Here is a 22,102-nt window from a genome sequence, read left to right as displayed (position 1 = left end):
AGTTTCCATTGGTAAGACTGTGAAATTACCTAGTTAGTGCAGATAAATTCCCATTGCCATATAAGGAACTTAACAGTTATGTCCACATTGTTTTAATGGAGAGGAATTTGTCTATATAGCTAGTGATCAAACTCAAAACTAGTTAAAGTTCAGAGTAAACAAAAAATTCCATGGAATGTCAAGCTTTGCAATCTTTTACCTGGATTGCTGGTTCATCTCCTAACTGATCCTTTTGCATTTACTCTTGTTCCTATCTAATTCATTTTCCATATTTTAATACTTTAACCTAAGCTATCAATTCAGAGTACAAATTTGATCATGTAACCCCACCATACTTTAACTTCTTTGGTTCTCCACTCTCTGAGGAAAAAGATTAAAATCAACAATGTGATCTATAATGGTGGGCTTCATTTTATACTGTTTTCTCTTACTCTCTGTACATAAGCCACATTAACTTTCAGTCCGTTAAACATTCTATTCAAATGACTCTTACTAAGATCACCCAGGATTTCCGTCCTGCTAAATCTGAAAGTTAATTTCTGTTCACATCTTTCTTTGACTTCCTAGTAACACTCAACACAGGTGACCATTCCCTCCTTGCAACCTTTCTTCTGATTTGTGCAATATTAGTTTTTCTCCTGTACTTTAATTGCTTGAATTCTTTCTTAACCCCCCCACCACCCCATTCCCTACAGTCTCCCTCAGTGATCTCTTATCATCTCATGGCTTTTAATAATATCAGTGTGTTAATATAACTCTATCCTGGTTCAGTGTCAGACTGGTGTTTTCAACTTTCTATTCAACTTGTCTATTCAGATATTTAATAAGCATCTCAAACTTAACACGTCCAGAACAGAACCTTTTTTAAAAAAAGAGACAAAAACTTTTTTGTGTGCAAAATTTCAGTCCTATCCAAAAGGAGAGTTGCTACCATGAATCACTATGTACCCAACCCTTAGCTTCAACAATCAATTCATGGCCACTCTTGTTTCATTTATATTCTACCACTTACCCCATTCTATCCAGATTATTTTGCAGCACACCCCAGAAACCTTATTTTTTTTCTATAAATATTTCAGTCTGTATCTCTAAAAGATGGTAATTTTAAACACAATACCAGTATCACATACAATTAACAATAATCCTAAATATCATCAAATATCCTGTATGTCATAACAGAACCTTGATCTTCTCATTCTTTCCAAATCTTTTCCTCCCCAGTCTCTCCCCAACATCAGTTAATGGCACTACCATCCATTCAGTTGCTCAGGCCTCAAAGCTAACAGTCAATCTTGTTTTCTTTTCTCATTACCCACCACCAGTTCGTCAGCAAGTCCTATCCACTCTATTTTCAAAATATATCCAGAATCCAGCTTCTTCTCCCTAACTCTACTGCTACCTCTCAATCAAACTATCTTTATCTCTTGCCTAGACCACCGCAGCGGTCTGCTGTATGGTCACCCTGTTTCCATTCTCCTTTCTATAATCCATTCTCCACATAGAGGCGAAATTTTCTTCTTCTTCTTCTTCTTTTTTTTTTTTTTGACACAGAGCACAAGCGGGTAGAGTAGCAGGTAGAGGGAGAGGGAGAAGCAGGCCCCCAGCTGAGCAAGGAGCCAGATGTGGGGCTCCATCCCAGGACCCTGGGAACATGACCCGAGCTGAAGGCAGTCGCTTAACCAACTGAGCCACCCAGGCGCCCCAGGCGAAGTTATCTTTTAAAAAAATTAATCAAGTTATAGCATTCCCTTGCCTAAAACCCTGTTTCCTTTAGAACAGAATCCTTCATTGTTTCCCTGGTCTCTGTTGTCCCTCATTTTCTACTTTCTCTGACCTCACCTAACACCACTTTCTCCTATATTCACTCCCAGCCCACTTGCTTGTTTTAGTTCTTCATATACCCCAAAGTTTGTTCTTGCCTCATTTTTGACTGACTTCCCCAGGTGTTCTTTTAGTTGGCTCATTCGTATCATTTAGTTCTCAGCTCAAATGCTGCATCCTCAGAGAGGCCGTTCTTGATCTCCTCATCTAAAGTGCTAGCCTCTTAGCCCTACTGTCATTCTTTATCCCATTACCTGTTTGTTTTCTTTTTCATAGTATTCAGTACGAAAATTATCTTGTTTATTGAGGTACTTGCTTATTGTCTGTCTCCCCCTATGAGAATTTTGCTCCCAGAGAGCAAGGACCTTTTCTGTTTTATTCACCACTGTAGCCCTGGTGTTTAGAATGGTGCCTGACACATACTAGACATTACCAAATGTTTATTGAATGAAGAGTGAGTTAGTAAATGAATTGTGCTATGTTCTAAGTGCTGCATATGTTGAAAGAAGAAAGATTGCCGAGGACTCTCAGCCAGGGAAAGCTTTATCTAAAAGGTGTAACTTAAACCTCAGTCTCAGAAGATCATTTCAATTTAGTTAGGGGAAAAGAGATTTTTAAAGGAGGCTGCTGCTGCTTCTTCATCTTCTTCTTTTTGAATAGTCAAGTTGCAGGTGCTAAAGTTGGCAAGGAAGGTCCTTGTCTGCTACTACTTCTTACTTACCTGGTTTTTGATACTAAATGGTGCTGCCACCATTTGTTTGGAATTTGCCACTCATATATACACATATATCTTCCATTGTACAAAAAACATTTAAAGCGGTGGTTGCTTAGTGAATATGTTGAGATTATTCGTTAAGAATTCCAGTTTATAGAGCATAATACTATTAACAAAAATAGAGAGATACAGAAAGAGGGGGTAAGATAGTGAAGTTGGTTTTAGACCTGACATTTGCCTGTGTTTTATTAGTCTAAATTATGAGCCTTCTATAAGCTGTTTAACTTCTTCATTGAGATCTAAAAAAGGCCACTAAATTACTAATTAAAACTTAATAGACTGATAGGAACAGAATCCAAACTGCAGGTTTAGACCAGATGGCTTAAATGGTTTTTGTAATTGGAAACACCTAAATATTCATTATTGGGGAAGTGGTCTTACAGGTTGTGATACCTCCACAGGATTCTGCCAACTATTAAAAATGTCTTCAAGGCACTTTTAGTAACAAGGGCAAAATGCTCGTGGTATAATGCCATAAAGCAGGACTTTAGAGTGTTACAAAGGACCTCAGGTTTATAAAAATATTCATAGATATGTACAGAAAAAACTAAAGGTACATCTTATAATATTAATAATGGTTAACTGTGGATGATTTTTATTTGTAAGTTTTACTAATTTTCCTAAAATGACTATGTAATACTTTAATCATAATAAAAGTTTTTATTTTAACAAATGGATGAAGAAACAAATGAAGACGTTAGTTTCACTCATGGATTTCAGTCTGGCAAAGGAAAGAAATGGGTTGGTATGTTGAAGGAGGCGAGGCAGAGGATCAAGCAAAATTGCTTTTAACACACTTTAATATTGACTGTTAACTTGTTGGGGGTTTTTAATATGTATATTTCTAGCATTATATACTTCAGTTTTCCTGATGATTTTTCAGTCATTATGTTTTGCTGGGCTGGGGTGCAGAAAGGAGAATTTAAGAAACAAAAAGAAAAGAAAAGGGTATATTCCTAGAAACTGGTTCTAGAGTTTGTGTTTTCTGGAGACGGAGTGTAACTGTTGCCCAGCCTTTCTCTAGTGACAAGTGAAAAGAAGTACCCTAATCAAAATGTAGAGAGAAGGGACTATCCTGGGTAGGTATACTTACCAGAGTCTTTCTAAATCCTCTGCCCTTTTGGTATTATTTTTCTTTTGGTTGGTTTTTTGAGAGTTGGAGCCTTTTCAGGAGGAAGAGATCCTTGGGAAATGTGCGTAGGGTCACTAAGAAAAGGTAAAACTAATTTGTTTGTTCTAAGAACAAGAAAGCCATGAAGAGATTTGATTCCTTCTCAAGCAGCATGCTTTGTTTTACTTTTTTTTTGTTACAGAAATAATATACAATCATAGTAAAAAGCTAAAAAAACAAAAAGACTAAAAGATTATAGGTTAATTTCTTACAAGTGAACTACTACTGAGTTTTCTTGTATATCTTTACAGAATTTTTCTGTCTAGCACCACATTTTAGAATGACAGGCAAAGAGGGAATAGAGCAAGCAGTTATGCTGGATTGTTTGGGACAATTTGAGTAATCGAGTTCAGTAGAACCCTTTATTGGCTGTATGCTGGGGATGGAATGAGCACACACACAGTTTGCTAAGCACTGTGTCAGCAGGTGGGGTTTAAAAGTGAATAAAACAATCTTGACCCTTGAGATGGTCACATTTGAGCCAAGAAACAGAGTTGGTGCCCATTCTTAGAATTACTATTACATAACCTACCTATTCTTGTAATAAAGATTTTCCTGTGGTTGCACTAAATTTAGCATGGTTTCTCTACTTCTAACTTACAAAGTTGTAAATATCCAAGAGCTTTATGGGTTTTTTTTGTTTGTTTAAATGTTTCTTTTTTATCACTTAACTTTCCATTCAGGTTATTATTCTTTTATTTTAAACATATATAGGAATTACTCAAGGTGATGAGGACGATTGATGACAGAATAGTACATGAATTAAACACTACGGTTCCAACAGCTTCCTTTGCAGGGAAAATTGATGCAAGCCAAACCTGTAAACAACTTTATGAGTCTGTAAGTGTAATCTTTTGAGTCTTTTGTGCTTCCTTTATGCCTTTCTTTGCAGGCAAAATAAAAAACCAATTGACATAATTAAACTGGATAAAAGTATGACATCTTCATGTTTTCTTGCCTACATCTGAGGGTGTGTACAAGTTTTGATCTGGTTGCTACAAACTAAAGAAAATGTGTGATCTTATGCACAAGTCTATGAAGAGATCATTCTAAGGAATGAGAGCAGTTTTTTAGCCCCTTCATGGGTAGCCTTTAACTTAAGGAAACCTTATGCACCAGTGAATGAAGGGGAGAGTGAAACAGTCGAGTCAAACAGTGAAAGAAGAGCAAGGGCTTTGAATGAATCAATCCTAGGAAGCCAGACACCTGATACAATGAAGAATTAAAACCGTTCACGCTTTCTATATCTTTTTTCTTTCCTCAGTCATCAGGAAGGGGAATAGACTTGGCAGTTGGGCGAGAAGCCACAGATAAATGGTCCTTTCCTGAGGCTTTGGTTTCTCAAGTACATATTTTTTCATTGCCTCTTAAAGATTCCCTTTATTGTCTCTATAAATTCCAAAAGCAAAAGGAAATAATAATAATGTAGCTAAGTATTTTTTTCATAATTTACTTACATCTTTTCATTAACTTGGAATCTAATGTTCAAATGGCATTTGCTTCTTTAGCACAATACTTAAAACCTAAATTTTATTTCTCAGTTATGAAAAAAAAGTCAGTTTTAGATAGCTTATTCATATCAATTAAATTCAAAGCATTAATAATTGCTGATAATTTTTATTCTGCTTGTATATGAAAGTATGTAATTTCATTGAGTGGTCAGGTAATTCTTGTGGCTTGAAAATTCCAAGGTTGTGGGCTTTAATGAGTAGAATCCAGTATTGGAAGTAGGGAGCCAGAGTCCCAAGCCCTAATTTATTTTGAGGTTGTTTGACAGTTCACTTAATTTCTTTGGGTAGCTCTGTCTGAAGAACTAGAAATTTATGATCTCACTACCCATATAATCTCTATAATCTATTCAGTTGTTTCCTTTTACAATCTTTTTATTAACTTGAAGATTTATAGTGTAGGGATTAACAACATGGATTCCATATGTAGATTAAATCCTACCTCTGCTACTTCCTAGCTGATAACCTTGAACATGTTACATAACTTTTTGCCTCAGCTTTCTTATTTGTAAAATAATATCATAATAGTACCTAGTTCATAAGGTTGTTAGAGGCCTCACTGAGGTAATATGAGGTGCTTACTGTACTAAATGTCTTACATGTAAATGTTTGCTGCTTCTATTACTGTTGTTGTTATTATTTCTTATCCCTTTGTTGAACCAGAATAATCTTGCGTACTAGAACCTTTTGTTTTGGATATTTAGGATCTTTCTGTTTTGGATATTCTTATGTATGTGTTTGGGTTTTTCTCTGTCTGTACCCTAAAGGGCTCCAGCGACATGACCATCAGAGAAAGGATGGTTTATCTAGCAGTTTTTTTTGCCAGTGATCGAGCCTGCAGCAGAATGCCCATGCTAAGAAGTCCCACTGAGTTCCCTTAAATATTGTCTCAGTTAAGAGTGGAACTCTGTGAAACATCCAGGTTGCTTAAGGTTACCTTGACTTCCTTTAGCCCCAGCCCTTCCTTCTATAGCTGAGGAAGGAATGTTTGTACTCTCTAATGATAATACTTCTTCATAGCAGATGATTAGCAAAGTTATTATGAAGCACTAATTATAGAAATTCCACATCTTAAAAGTATACTCTTAATAAAAATAATTTCAGTGAGATACTCTTATTAGAGCGTATTCCCTTGAATCTGTGAAGTTTTTCTAACTGTACATTGTTTATTGTTTATTCTCAAGATAAACATGAAGATCAATGCTGAACCTTAAAAAGTCTATGAACTTGGAATAGTGCTTTACAAATGCAAAACTATTACTGGTGTCACAGTGATTGATATAGGGTAATTCTTAAAGGTATCTCTTTAATATAATGAATTTTTGGAATATATGTTTAAATGATATGTTTCCGCTTGCCTCCTTTTGTCAGAAGTTCTAGGGGAAGATTTAAAACAAAGTGCCATGACAAAAACTTAGTAATTTTTATTTTGTTTTTAATGATAGTTAAACCAAGGGTCATTGTCAGGGTTCTGAAGCAAATGATGTTTGGGAAATGAGAATTTAGTATAGAGTTAATTTAGAATCAACCTTTGTTCTGTAAAGAAAAACACCAAAAAGCTATAATAATCAGGAAAACTGTTGGCATTGTTTCCCTTAAAGGCAAAAAGCATTGTTTTAAAATAATGGTTAAAAGATATAGTAGGTGAAAATTTGACTAAAAGAAGTTCTTAGAGTTTTGGTAAAGTAAAATAAAACTGGGAAGTCCTAGGTAGACCCCTGTTAGACTAGTTTTGAATCATTTTCCTGCCCCATCCCAAATGCCTTCATTTCAGAATTGCTTACCCCAAATCAAGGGAAGTATGGTTATGATAATGGTTATCGTTCAGGAATTTTCTCCTCTAACCAAAGGCCTTGCCTTTTACCTTGCCAAGTTTCTTGATGAATTTTATCTTCATTCCTTTGACAAGCACTTTGTATATAGAAACAATTCTCATGTGACCCAACTTCTGAAACATCTGAATTACTAATGAGCTAATAAGTCTGGTTTCATGCTATATTTTTCTCTGGTAGGCTTATGTCACACAGTCTTAGTAGAGTTCTCAAGCGTCCTCATTTCTTTGACGTACGTGCACAGAAGTCCATGTATATTCCTCTTGCCGATGGCTCTTAATTCTGAATTTTGTTGAAGGATGGTCATGAAAGCTAGACTAAAATAATTGATAATACAGAGTAAAGGATGATTTGCTCAGTAATTTCTGTCCACAGGGGAGTGGGTTCACAGTGGGGCTAATCTGAAGGAAGAGTAAGCAGGTGAGAGTAGGAGGGTGGTCTTCAGCTAGAAGTGTATCCACAGGAAAGGGGCCAACTTAAAGAGGGGAACAGTGGATGAAATCCCCCAACCAAGGGAGGAAACTCTGTGGTGAGAGAGACTGAATGGAAAATATTGAACATTTTAATGAAATGTACACAATTTGAATTTGATTTTAAAATGCAGATAGAAAAATGAAAATACTGTGACAGACTCCTAGTTGGTGCTAATGCGATTTCACCAATTATTGGGGGTTTAGACAAAATATCAAAGTGATTAAGTAGCATCTGACATCTGAGCAGTGTATTGAGTCGAGTTACCCTTAAATTTTAGAGGTAGACAGGATGTTAGTGATGATTTACTCATAATCCATAATTTTGCAAAAGAGGAAACTGAAGCCTGGAAATACTAATTATTTAGCCAGTCTCACAACAGGGAGAGCTTCTTAACTCTAATGATGGTTCTTCTTACTCTATTTTGGGAAGTTTCCTACCCTCAATGGCTCCTTTCATTTTCTGGAATTATACCTGAAGGAGGAACCAAGTAACAGAAGCAGCATATTAGCCAATAAAATATAGGCCTTGGGCTGTCCTTGTGAATCCTAACTATTACAGTGAAAAAAATTAGCATGTTAGAGAAATTTACAATAGGTGGGGCTAATGTCTATTTTAATTTCCTTTTCTTCACATAGGTATGATTTATAACCAGTGCACTTTTAGTATTACTGTACTCTAGAAATGCAAAAGTTTATTTTTTTCCTGGTGCATATTAGACCAGTAATTCTTAACTTCAGGGTCCTGAGATGATCATTTAAGAGATGTGTTTCAGGTAACTTATGAAGAATGCTTATAGAATGGTTTAGTCCTAAATGTTATATAAATATATGTATAATGGTTAGGTTATCCCTAGTATAACTGTCACTAGCGTAGCATTAAGATATTCTCTCTTCAGAGGGAAGAAGGAATGATAGAACTTGATTACTTGGAGCAAGTTAACACCTAAATTTTAGTTGGAGGTGAGTCACCTTTTTTAATTCTCCATTAATTATAATGACAATTACATATTATTTTAGTACTTTGTTTTTCCTCTCCCCCAGATTATTGGAGTGTCATCAGAATTTGGTTATGATCATGGGAGTCATGACCATCATACTTTGTGAATCAAGGAAGAAAATAGATGCAAATTGTTTTATTGGATTTGTTACATAAAGATGAAAGTTTAGTAAAGAATTGCCCTGCCAGATGTCCTTTCAGTCAGTTCACACAGTTGGTGGAACCAGTAGTCTGTACCTTATACATAATTTTTCTGTATTAATACTTGAACTTTAAAATCTTGGAAAGGACTCTGTCTTGCATAGGTAAATATAGCATTCTTTGTTTTTTATTGTAACGAATTGCTTCTCTACATCACTTAATTTGCAATTTCTTGCACCTAGTGACAACACGGGTCTGGAGAAAACCATGAAAGGACAAAAAAAGAGAGGAAGAATAGCAGTAGTAGCCCTGGAGGTGTGGGGGGGGTGGGTGGAGGGTAGAAGAACACAACACAGGGGAAAACTGGGGAGAGAAATGTAGGGAGAAGGGACTGAAATGAAAAGCTGCTTGTGGGAAATGCAGGGAGAGGTGTGGGAAGTCCCAGAAGCATATTGAGGAAGAAGGCAACCCGACCACGTACTTTCCACCAGGAGAAGTGCTTCCTTTGATCTGTTTTTAGGTGATTTAGCTGGTTCAGCAAAATCTTCGCTTCCAAAGATTGTTTTTAAAAATAGTTTAGAAAGTATTACCTTTCTATAACCTAAAAATAGGATTTTTAAAAAAGACTAAAATGTAAAAAATTGGTGTGATTTTTCTCTTTTGTGCCTTTGTTCTTTTAGTTGAAGGAGGCTCATGCCAGCAGGGACAGAGTCATAAAAAATTGTATAGCTCAGACCTCATCAGTAGTAAAACACCTCCGAGAAGAGAGAGAAAAGAATTTGGATGATTTAACGTTATTAAAGCAACTTAGGAAAGAACAGACAAAGGTAAGTTGAACAAGATTTACATTTCTGAGCCAAAGATTTCCAAATTTAATAAAGGCAGGATTTGTTTGTTTTTTTTTAAGATTTATGAAGGCAGTTTTTAATATGAAAATTTTAGAGTAAGAAATGGTCATTACTTTAAAAAAAAAAATGACCAGGAGAGTAATACTTCATTTTTAGTGGGCTTTATTTTATTACATTTAGATATTAGTTGGTAAGTTAATGTGCATTTCATGCATATATGCAGTGTAGCAGCTTTAACTTAAGCATGTAGTCATATTTTCTTTCCATTTATTTATATGTTAAAGATAAAAGGATTAGTATAGACCTAACACCACCACATCAGAAAATCTAGGGAGATCATATTCGTATCAGTGTTTAAAGGCTTGACTTGAGAATAAACTTTTTCAAATACATTTACATTTTGAGAATAGTTACCTCTGGTTTCATCTGTACAAATTTGCTGAAATGCAGTACAGATATTTCAGAATGGTACCCTCTTCAGCCATAAAAATATAGTACTATTTGAATATAACCCCATACACTAGAACCTCATTATAATTTATTTCCCTACTGCAGAGAAGTTGCTATGGGTCTTTGGCTGTTCTTGGACACTTTTTTGTTTCCATTTCATCTTCCATCCCTGCAGTTTTTGCTTTTAAGAAAGAAAACAGTAAATGTCCACTGAGTGCTAGGTCGGAGGAAGGCTTATTTTCCCAAAGTCAGCTAATGTAGATAGGGTGTGGACCTCAGAGTATAATAAATGGAACAGAACAGTTTCTTTATAGCCCTTAATGGTGACATGTCAAGAAAATAGTTGAAATGTGTATGGTATTTTATTATGTGGAACGCATTGCTGTCTTCCCTTTGGGAGTGGTGCTTAAAGAGTAACTTTTTATTTTGGTATAATTTCAAACTTACAGAGAAGTTGCAAGAATAGTACAGGGAACTCATGTGTACCCTTTACCTATGTACCCTTTACCTATACTCACCCATCATTTACATTTTGCCCCACCTGCTTTGCAATACATTCTCTCCACTCCTTCTCCCTCCTCCTTCCCACCTTTCCCTGTTTTCCTCCCCTTCCTACCACATGTAGGCATTTTTTTTTTCCTGAACCATTTGGCAAGAATGGTGGGTACATGGTTCCTTTGCCCCTTACATATGTTGGTCGTTACCTAAGAAGAGGGGCTTTTTCCTACATGACCACTGAGCAATTATCAAAATCATGTCTGTGTTTTAAGATGGCACCGTAGGTGACTTACTGATCCTTGCATGTCAGGTCACTGAAAATCCAGTATGGGATGGAATTGTGTTTTTCATTACTCAACAGTCATAAAGTCTGCCCTTTGTTTAGTAGATGTAGCCAAACTTTGAAAAGGGGACCTTATCATCTCTCAAGCCTTTATTCTTATAACTGCCCACGTGAGTATGCGCACTTGCTCAGTCATCCCACTGATGCAGCTTGTCTTGCTGGGTATGAGATTCATCCCCTGTCTTCACTGCTCTCTTAGTTCACGATGACTGCTTCAGTCCTGTGTTCCATACCTGCGCATTCATCAGGCAGTGGTGGGTTCCTCAGACAGTGATCTTTTGCTGTAATGGTCATCTTACTCAGTGTTTAAAGTCTTATAGATAATTTATATAAAGCAGGTTAAAATCTAATTATTTTTGGATTTTGTATTTTAACAGACTTTTGAAGGTATTGACAAAGGAAACAGTGGGGCAGGGCTGTTGTATCTGAAACCTGAAACTCACTATTTGCATGTTAAGTCAAACAAAGACTAGAATGACTCTTGTTAGTGGAGAGCAAAGTTCAGAAGCCACTGAGTACTTGGGAGTGACCTGTCACATAATTTGGTCCGCCCTCATTTCTGCCCTTTAGCCTTTAGGGCCCAGAGAGAATCACCAGGATGACTCTTGCAAGGAGTAGTTTTAGAAACCAGTTAGCGAGTTATAAAAGGTAGATTTCTAGACTGATACTGTATAGAACTAGAGGGTGACCATGAGTAGTACTTAACCAAGGAAGGAAGCTTGAATTTTTTTTTAATTTTCAAGTTTGTCGTGAAGATTATGGAATCAGAAAGAGAACTCTTAGAGATGATCCAGCTCTACCTCTTCCTTTTCTGAATGAGGAAACTGAGACTCAGAGATACTAACTGACATCCCCAAAGTCACAAGCTAGTAAGTGGTAGAGCTGGAACTTTAACCCATCTCTTCTGACTCTGGATTCAGTGTTTGTACATTAAATTGTGACTGATAGTCAAATTCTCATTACTTAAGTGAACATACTTTATTTATATGCAGAAACACCAGTCTAAAAGTCCCAGTTCTTTCCCTGAGTCCTTAACGCAGAAAAAAGCACATTGCTTGCTGGAACTATATAACCGTTGTCACCTATTAGTGGCCTTTGAAAGGAAGTTTACCAGTTTAAGACCTAGAGCCTCAAAAACAACCATCTCAGAGGTAGCATTTTGTTGGTGGCATGTAGAAGTTGGTTGTAATATCTGCAGCATTCAAGAATAGAGAAAACTATTCTTGGATTATAAAGGCAGATAGCTCTAGGGAATAAATCCCATCCACCATGTGGTGGGTTTGTAAACTTATAAATTAATTGCCCTGAAATAATCAGATTTTTAGTTTGTAAAATGGTGTCAAGACTTCTTATACTTTCATTTTTAGGGATTAGGATTAAATTATATAGTGTGTGTAAGAGCTTGCATATCCCTGACACACTTAGTAGTTGCTTTCCTTTCCTTTTTGAGTCTCTGGGACTCCATGTTTGTTACATTAATCCTCCTTACAATATCTCCCAACCAGTGGTTTCTACCTTTTGTTTAACCACTACTTAAGGGGGCAGGGGAGGAGGAGTACTTCAATCTTCTGTAACAGTGTACTTTCTTTTTGGATGGTTATAATTATTCAGAGATTTTCTTATATATTGTGAAAATCTGCCTCCCTGTAACATGTGATTATTGCTCCTTAATCTTCCCTCTGCAGGTATATAGGATAAGTCTAAACCCATTTCTGCATGACCTCCCTTTAAATATTTGAGAGCAGTTATGAAGACTGTCCTAGTGGCATGTTGTAACCCTGTTTTGTTTTGTTTTTTAAGATTTATTTTACTTATTTGAGAGAAAGAGCATGAGCAGGAGGGGCAGAGAGAGAGGGAAAGAGAATCCCAAGCAGACTCTGCACTGAGTGCAGAGCCCAGTGCGGGGCTCGATCTCATGCTCCTGACTTCATGATCTGAGCTGAAACCAAGAGTTGGAGGAGGCTTAACCAGCTATGCCACCCAGGCATCCCATGACCCAGTTTTTTGACTGAGCTTGTTAATTTTTTGGCATTCAGTCCAGGCTTTGACAGATCAGTGAAATTTTAATGATTTCTGTTCCATGTAGCTGATTATAATCTGAAACTGAGGTTGCTTTCATATAAGCAGATGGGCTTCTTCAGGCTTGTTACTACTTTAGCACAATACTGGTTGTCAGAAATGCAGTCCTTCCTCTTGTTCTAGTTTGAGTCCTTTGTACCTGTGTACACTGACACTATTTCTGAGTCTAGCAAGGGAGTTTACAAGGGGCCAGTGGATCAGTACTAAGTTCCTGTCATTAGTGTTACATGTGCATTGCTTAAATGTCCTGCCTAGCTGTGCTCCTGACTAATCAAGTTCTTTGGTCTGGGTCCCTGACTCATGGTTGCCTAGATCTTGTCTAGCTCTCTGGCATTTTGTTCCCAAGTCTCCTGGCCTGAGTCTTGACTTTGGCCTAAGGAAATCATCCTAGTTTTAACCTCTTGGTTGCTTTGACCTGTAGCTCATGCTTTTTTCTCCTAATTTTCCTGAATATTTTCAAGCCTCCTTCCTGGAACTAGCTAGCTTCTTTTCTTTTAAGTTGCTGTGACTAGGAGTATGATGGGCCCCGCTGTGTGGGCCTGGCAATGGAATTGGTTACTTTTCTGATGGTGTAACTAGGTTGGCAGTTATCAAGAAAGTTAGAAAGACTTTAGCATCTTTAACCTCAGACCTCTGGCTGTATGCTCAAGGTGAAAGATCATGCCTTTCTAGATCTTTTGGGCCTTATGTATTCCCCTTCTCTTTTCTGTTTTTCTTCCTGATTCTTTTTTCTTCATCCAAATTAGATTGCCACCTCTTTCTCCTTTTTATTCCTCTGTGCTGTCTTTGCAAATCACTATTATAGGATCAGTAACTAGAACTAGAATTCTTGAGTGCAATGACATGTGAATTTATGTTTTTATAAATCTTACCAAATTGCCCTCCATACTAAAAATGTGTATGAGTGTATATTTTTTCATACCCTTACTAGTAGTAGGTTTTATCAGACGTACCCATTTTTAAAAATTTTTGCCATATTATGGCTTAGTTTACATTTCTTTAAACATTAGTAAGATTGTACATTTAAAAAATACATTTATTGGCCATTTGTATTCCTTTTGTGAACTACCTGGACATTTTTTTTTTTTTTTAAGAACTCTCAAGGTGATTATAATATGCTTGAGAACCATGGCTTTAGAAGATTTAACAACTGATTAGATATGGGGAGAATGGGCTGTGTCCAATATCTAGTCCAGGTGATACCATTAACAAAGAATGTTGCAGCAGGAGCTCCTTTTATTAGGAAACTATAAATAGAATTTAGTTTTAGTTCTTTAATTTGAATTTTCATAACTCTAACTTTTTTTTTTTCCTTTTTGCAGTTGAAATGGATGCAGTCAGAACTGAATGTTGAAGAAGTTGTAAATGACAGGAGCTGGAAGGTATAAAATAATGCTGGTTCTTGGAGAGAACTATGAAGGAAACTGAACTAGCAAAGGGAAACCAAGGGAGGGGGAGTAAGGAGTGCCTTGGGCCTTTTTAGACATCTTTTATTTATAAGCAACTGAAGGTTTTAACTTTGAGAAAGGGTGCAGTTGGCATCCAAATAGAGCCAGCTTATAAAAATCAGCTTTACAGTCATATGGTAGATTGTTTGACCTGTCATGGTAACAGAACTGGAGACATTCTATGTGTTTCTTAATACTAATTATGGGCATACTTGTTATTTAGGATTATTACTAATTAACTTAGAACCTTCAGTGGTGTTATTTGTTAAAATTAGCCTTTTTGAGCCCTATTACTTTGCATAAATTCATATCATTAGCTACCCTTTGCAGTTGCTTGCTTTCTAACATATTGATCATGGAACTTATTTGTACATAACTTTTCTGATACCTGATAATAGGGCCTTTTATGGCTCCCTGGTTCACATGTTCCTTATTACCACCTGTGTAGTTCTGAATAGGAATTAGATTGGGGGACCAGGATTCCAGGATTTTACCTGTAGTCAAAAATCATAAAATGCTGACTTTAGTTGTATGAAATGGTATATCTGTATACCCTTCTCTAAAAATTCAAAGATTTCTGAAGGGAAATAATCCATTAAATCTGAAGGAATGAACTGAAAATTCTGTTTCATCCTTTGAAATTGACCAATGGAATGAGGTTAAACACAGAGAGAGGTTAACTGAACACAAACTAGAATGTCCCAACTTGCAGAGCTATGAATAAATTGCAAAGTACAAATTGATTTTCTTTGCCGTATCACTTTTCTTTATTCTGTCCTCTTTGCCAGGGTTTCCTATTCCTACCCTTTCTACCAACTTGAGAAGGTGTTTGCTACTTGAAAGATTCTGGTGTTACTTGTTCATTTATGTTCTCCAGGGAGATAATATTTACTCTTGGGATGGCATAGGGGAGGGGTACAATGAATATCTAGTTTGAAAAACCCATTGGAGAGGTTGATATATGTCAAATGTAGTGGGATGAGGGAAACGTTTTTATTTCTTAATTATTATTATTTTTAAAAATTATTTTTAAGTAGGCTCCGTGCCTGGTATGAAGCCCAAAGTGGGGCTTGAACTCAAATCCCTGAGATCAAGACCTGAGCTGAAATCAAGAGTCGGCCACTTAACCGACTGGCACCCCAAGTGAAGCATTTTTATTTTTTTATTTATTTTATTTTAAAGATTTTATTTATTTATTTGACAGAGAGAGACACAGTGAGAGAGGGAACATAAGCAGGGGGAGTGGGAAAGGGAGAAGCAGGCTTCCTGCTGAGCAGGGAGCACGATGTGGGGCTTCATCCCAGGACCCTGGGATCATGACCTGAGCCGAAGGCAGACGCTTAACGACTGGCTACCCAGGCGCCGCTCAAGTGAAGCATTTTTAGATTCGATACTAGTTTTAAAGAAAATATGCTCCATCCAGTCTACAAAAACTTAGGTTCCCTACTTGATTTAAAAAAAGAAAATGTAGCTATGGTGCAGTAGGTCAGCAAAAGTGGTTAGGAAAGGCATTTAGGAAAAGGATTTGGAGAAGTTTGGCCAAGTCATATATATCATCCCACCCAGGGTGCCAAGGCCACTAATCTGAAGCCTCCGATTTGAGCATTGGGAACTTAAGGGAAATGTCAGGGCTGGGAACTGACAAGAAATGAGCTATAAGATGAAAGGGCCAGAAAGGGTCTATATAATTTCTACATTTTTTCTTCTAATTGTGAGATAACACATATCAAAGAGTATGTAACATAGCATTTAAGGAATATTAATAAAATGAACATTCATGTATCTACCACCCAGCTTAAGAGATTGAATAATACCAGTACCATAAAAGCTCCCTATGTAGATTTTTCTTTTATTTTTTTATGATAGTCCACAGTGTCCAATATAGGTTTTTTTGTGTGTGTTTTGTTTTGTTTCTTAACCTTAAAAATAATTTGTTCCTTATGTCAATGAAGTATGAGGGTAAATTCTAAGAAGAAATTCTTTTAGATTTGTATAATTTTTTATTTGGACACTCAAAATTTTTAGGTACGATTAAATTTTTTTTTAAATATTAAACGAAATATGGTAAAAATTCTTCTCATTCCTCCATTTCAGCCACCTCCTTTCCTTTCCTTCTGAAAAAATGATACATGCTTTAGATATTTGCACCTTTTCTAATTTTATGTATCTCTGTTTCCCATTTGTCACATCTATGAAAGTGTACTGTCCACACTTTTTTTTCTTTAGTATATCTTGGAGATCTTTTCACATCAGAACACACAGAGCTTCCTTATTCTTTTATGTTTGCATTATAGTCCATTGGATGGCTATACCAAAATTTTTATTTAACACAGTCCCATATTGACAGACACTGAAAAATGTTCTTTTAACATTTATGATATGTTATTTGTTTAGATTTTTAGGAAGCAAGGTAAATAGAACAAAACATTTTATAAATTTACACAATTTAGCAAAGGCCTGATCTCTCTTCAAGTATACCTACTTGTGAAAAAGACCCAATACTCATTTAGAAAATCACAACAGATATCTAAATAAAATCTACATTATAAAAAGAGGGAAAAAAGCTTTATCTTAAATCATTTTAGATATTTTTGTCTAACTGTCTAGAATATGTAATGAAAATGTTAGTTACTAAAGCTAGCTTGTGATGATTTTTTCGTTGAATAATATAAATTTTATTAAAAAATCAAAATTGTCTTATAAATGGATATCAAAGTCTTCTGTATTCTTAGCGCCTATAAGTCACTTTGAACTCATGAGGAAAATTTTCTGTTCCCTAAATCTGTTGACCTGGGATAAAAATGGTTATATCCTCCTGAACCATACCAAATTTAATTTAGTTCCAGGCTTGATTTATACAAGATGACTCAACGACTTTTGTTTCTGTTTAAATATCTTAGGTGTTTAATGAACGCTGCCGAATTCACTTCAAGCCTCCAAAGAATGAATAAAAAGATACTTTTTTTTAAATAAAGGACCGGGACATCTCATAAGAGCTAAGCATGACAGACATCAACAAGGTGGGCTTCCTAGGATGATTTCTGAGCCAACAGTCCAAGACCTTTTGTTGATTTCGGCCCCACTTAGCCAAGACCTTAAGTACAAATAATTCTAATAATTATGGAGAAATCAACTGCTATTTTATACTGATTCTGTAAAAAAAAAAAAAAAAAGAAGAAGAAGATGCTTTTGTAACTATTAAAATAATTTTCTGACTCAGTGTACATATTTATTTGATTGTTTTCCAAGTTGAGATAATAAGTTCTTACAAGAGAATTTGAATACAGTTTCAGTATCTGATTTGATTTGTATTACATCTTTTTTGATTTTTTACAAATTTATTGGCAAGAACATGGACCTTTTTTGGTCATTGATGATTTTATCCTTTTATTTATCTTTGTGGGGTTTGTTGCTCCTAATAAGTAAGGTAGCAATAATTATAAGCTGCATACTGTCCAAAGAAACTTTCTCCTTGGTACCTTAACTTATCTTGTTTTCATATGCAAAAACTAATTTTGGGTGGAATTTTCCTGGACAGTATTTCCATGGGCAATGAAAACGAAAACAGTAAAATAAATTTGGGAAAGGCAGAGGAAGGCTTGTATGATAGTATTCAAATGAGTCAGTAAAAAACATATCATTGCAGAATTCGGTCATTGCAGAGAAAGCACTTTCTAGTACAGGATGATCATAATTAGTTTTCTGTTGCTGATTAACAAATTACCACAGTTTAGCAGCTTAAAATCACACCTGTTTATTGTTTTATAGTTCTGTAGGTCAGAAGTCCAAGACTGGGTTCTCTGCTTGGGGTGTCATAAGCTGAAATCAAGTCAGCCAGGCTGGGCTCTTGTCTGGTGCCTCTATAGAAAGAATGTGCTTCTCGGCTCATTTAGTTTGTTAGCCGAATTCAGATCCTTGTGGTTATAGGACTGATGTGCCCATTCCCTTGCTGTTATCAGAGGCCACTCTAAACTAGAAGCTACCCACATTTTTTGGCGCATGGCCCCCTCCTTCTAGCTAGCAACAGTGTATTGAATTCTTCTCATTCTTGGTATCTGACTTCCTTTTCTGCTAAAAACCAGACAGATTCTGCTTTCAAAGGGTCTTTGTGATCAGATTAGGCCTATCATGACAGTCTTCCTTTTGATTAACTCAGAGTCAAATGATTATAGCCTTAATCTGCAAATCCCCTTTGCCAGGTAAGGTAACATCACAGATGTAATGTCTCCTATTCGCAGTCTGAGGGATTAGAGTAGGACATCTTGGAGAGCCATTTTAGGATTCTGCCTACCATGATGATTTAAACAAGCCACCTGGCTCTGACACAGTTAGACTGACCAACTGGGTCATTGGTAGACCTATGTTTCAGTATGTGTACCCTCATCAGATTATGCATTTAGAATTGAGCAATAAAAGTATAAAATGTGCACTGTTCTTTCAACAGATCTTTTGAGTACTTACTGTCGGTCAGATACTGTCTTAGTTGTTGGGGATATTGATAGATAAAACCTACTTTTGTGGAGATTATAATCTAGTCTTCTTAAAAAGGAAAAATCTCTGAGGGCCAGCAGTAAAAAAGATTTTCTGTAGGACTTAAAGTGAATGGTGCCTGACAGAAAGTTGATACTTTTTTTTTCTTGCATGTGTCTTTTCAATTGAAAGGACTCAATAAAAAGTAAGACTCAATAAATAAAGATCTTCCTGATGCTCAGGAGGGAATTGAGAAACAGTCCTTGGAAAGGATTCATAACAGCTTTTCCAGAATTTCAGGTCTGCTAAAATACTATCTAGCTAATCCAATTATGTTAGTAGGATGCCTGAATCATCCCAATGTAACATGAAAAATGTGCGATTGTGGCAATCAGTGACTTTTAGTATAATGAATATTAATATGTTTAGTTTGTGATGAATGGCACTTAAACCCTCAAATATGAAGAGAAAGGGATGGCATACTATTCTTAACCGAATGAGCCACCCAGGCGTCCCGGGATGGCATACTATTCTTGAAAGTTGATTTGCCTCTTGAAACAGTGTCTTGTATATAGCTGCTGCCTTAAACAATAATTGTTGATTTTGTTGGCTTGAAGGATAGGTAGGATTTATTTATTTTTTTAAGATTTTATTTATTTGACAGAGAGAGAGAGCGAGAGCAGGAACACAAGCAGGGGGAGTGGGAGAGGGAGAAGCAGGCTTCCCGCTGAGCAGGGAGCCTGATGCGGGGCTCGATCCCAGGACCCTGGGATCATGACCTGAGCCGAAGGCAGACGCTTAAGGACTGAGCCACCAAGGCGCCCCAATAGGTAGGATTTAGTCAGAAAGGGAGGGAGAAGAAGCTGAATGCAAAAGTTCAAAGGTGAGTTTGACTCTTCCTTGGCAGGACAGAAGATAGCCCGAGAAGAAACACCAATCCTTAAATGTTTGAGTCTCTCCCATATTCTAGGCACTATTTGCTAATACTATACATCACTGAACAAAACATAAAAAAATACCTGCTCTTAACTTATATGTGGTGAAGAGAGATGGACAGTAGTAAGGAAGTAAAGCGTATAGTATGCTGAAAGGTGATAAAGCTACATGCCAAAAAAAGAATCTGGAATGGGGAGTAGAGAGTGGGTGGCAAATGACTGATTTCAGCTGATTAGAGAGTATTATAATTCCCTTGTCTTTGAAAAGCCGATTTAAATAGAGACAAATAATACCAAATAAATGCAGTAATAAAAAGGAAGTTTTCTAGTAAGTCATGCTCTCTCTCTCTCTCTTTTTTTTTTTAAGTAATCTCTGTACCCAACGTGGGGCTCAAACTTAAAACCCCAAGATCAAGAGCCGCATGCTCTACCAACTGAGCCAGCCAGGTACTCCGGTCATTCTCTTTTTCAAGTTTTGCTTCAAAGATAGCCAGTTTAGGAAATGGCGCGATAATGTACCCAGTGCTATACAGTAGTCTCTGCTGTGCCATGCTACCTATTTAAGGCCGTCCAGGGATAACTTGTAAACTGGGAGATTAGTCCAACGTGGTTTCACAGCAAATCAAGAAAAATGAGTATTCTGCCAGGAGTTAATGTGAGCTAATCAAATGTTAGAGATTACTTAGGTTACTCATGATATCTGTGTGTACTTAGCCTAATAGTTAAGCCTTGATTGTTCGTTAAAAAAAACAAAACCAAAAAACACTTCTTATGTGGTTGAGCATGAATGTTGAAGAATAAAGAAAATAGTCATAAAGTGATTCTTCGTGATAGGGGCAGCGTTTCTAGGAGAAGCCTAATTTACCCAACAGCATTATTTTGGAGAGGAAACACAAAATGTTAATGAGGTTTAAGCAAAGATAGCTTCCAGCTTCTGAATGCAGTGGCCTGCTGAGGGTAATCGCTGTAAGAGGGAAGAGGACTTAGCCTAGGTGAATTTGCGGATTTCCTGATGCATTAAGAAAGGACAGCAAATCCACTGGCACTTAAAGATAGTTGCTGTAGATAGAATGGCTTTTCCACTCTAATTTTAAAAGGTAGCAGGCAAAATTTAACTCCGTGGGTTCTCCCCAAGGATAAGTACCAAGTTCTTAAAATAGCTTTTGAAGTCCTTTGTGTTCTGGCTCCTGTTTGCCTCCAACCTCATCACTCTCTACAATGTACTCTATTCCCCACTAGTAGGAAACTACTTCTGTTTCCAGAAAAGACCCAGTGTTACCTCTGAACTTCAGCACATGCACTCTGCCGTGGCCAACTCCTACCCATGCTTCATGTCTCAGCTATCACTTCCTTCAGCAAGCCTTTCCTGACTTCTCAGATATAAATTAGATGTCCTTATTATGTGCCTGCATGATGAACACCTCTTTCATGGTCTTTATCATGCTGTTCCAATTGCCGGTTTACCTCTATCCCACCAGGTTTTGAGGGCTGGCACTGTGGAGTACTCAGTGCTTGGGATAGTTAAGCCTGAGACGCTGCTAGTTTTCTACCCTATATCCATTTTCCTCTTCCTGCTCAAGAGAATCCTGATTTTGTCTATAGTATCAGTGTGCCCAGCTTCCCTTGCAGCCCCAGATAGCAGTGAGGTAGTTTTTGACAATGAGCTATAAGCAGGAGACTGTTGGGGCATTTGGGGGAAACTTTCCTGATAGAGGCATTGTCCTTTCCTCCCCCTTTCTCCCTGGAGTATGATTAGGGTCACTAGGAACAAGAAGGATGAGGACTATTTGCTCACTGTGGTGATGAACACAAAGATAAAAACTGTATGTTGAGGAGGGCTGAACAGAAAGACAGAAAGAGACTGGATCCTTGATGGCATTGTGGTTTGCCATCCCAGCCCCGGGCTGTCTGTCTCCAAACTTGTTATTAAGTGAGGGCAGGGATTTTTAATTTATTCATTGAGGGATATAATAGGAGTGGTTCACTTATTTGGTTAAGCCTCTATGTTTAGGATTCTGTTACATGAAGCCAAATGATATGTTCAATGAACGAACAGTATACTACTACTAATAGCTCATTTGTTCATTGCTTACTACAAATTAGGTACCATTCTAAGTATTTTACATGACTGCCATATTTGGGAGACAAAATTTGGGAAATTCTAATAGGCAAAGGCTAAAGACCAGGCCCTACACCAGGCCAGAAGTGTATGAAGGAATTTGGGGGAAATTCATCTTTCTCTAAGAATGACTTGACATTAAGAGCTAGTCCAACTAGGATCTGTTCATTACTTGGCTCCTAAGGATTTGGGTC

General features: G+C 36.9%; 1 protein-coding gene across 3 annotated transcripts in view; it reads left to right on the top strand.

The window, feature by feature from the left end:
• The window catches only part of MIX23 (mitochondrial matrix import factor 23), a 37,951-nt gene that overhangs the window by 6,000 nt on the left and 9,849 nt on the right, over window positions 1-22,102 (top strand). The window contains exons 2-6 of one of the 3 annotated variants that reach the window (XR_013445518.1): window positions 4,482-4,607; window positions 9,399-9,545; window positions 14,259-14,318; window positions 17,285-17,404; window positions 20,157-20,236. Coding sequence is in view for 1 of the 3 variants with exons in the window: in XM_036093692.2 (XP_035949585.2) it covers window positions 4,482-4,607; window positions 9,399-9,545; window positions 14,259-14,318; window positions 17,285-17,335 (384 nt within the window). In the remaining 2 variants the exon portion in view is untranslated. Of the gene's footprint in view, window positions 1-4,481; window positions 4,608-9,398; window positions 9,546-14,258; window positions 14,319-17,284; window positions 17,609-20,156; window positions 20,237-22,102 lie in introns of those variants that run through there. The other 2 variants (XR_013445517.1, XM_036093692.2) reach the window with 2 other exon arrangements.

This window comes from Halichoerus grypus, chromosome 1 (assembly GCF_964656455.1).
Source record: "Halichoerus grypus chromosome 1, mHalGry1.hap1.1, whole genome shotgun sequence".
In the NCBI taxonomy this organism is placed as follows: domain Eukaryota; kingdom Metazoa; phylum Chordata; class Mammalia; order Carnivora; family Phocidae; genus Halichoerus; species Halichoerus grypus.
The sequence above is the reverse complement of the archived record's forward strand: the minus strand, read 5'-3'. Positions and strand labels throughout refer to the sequence as shown.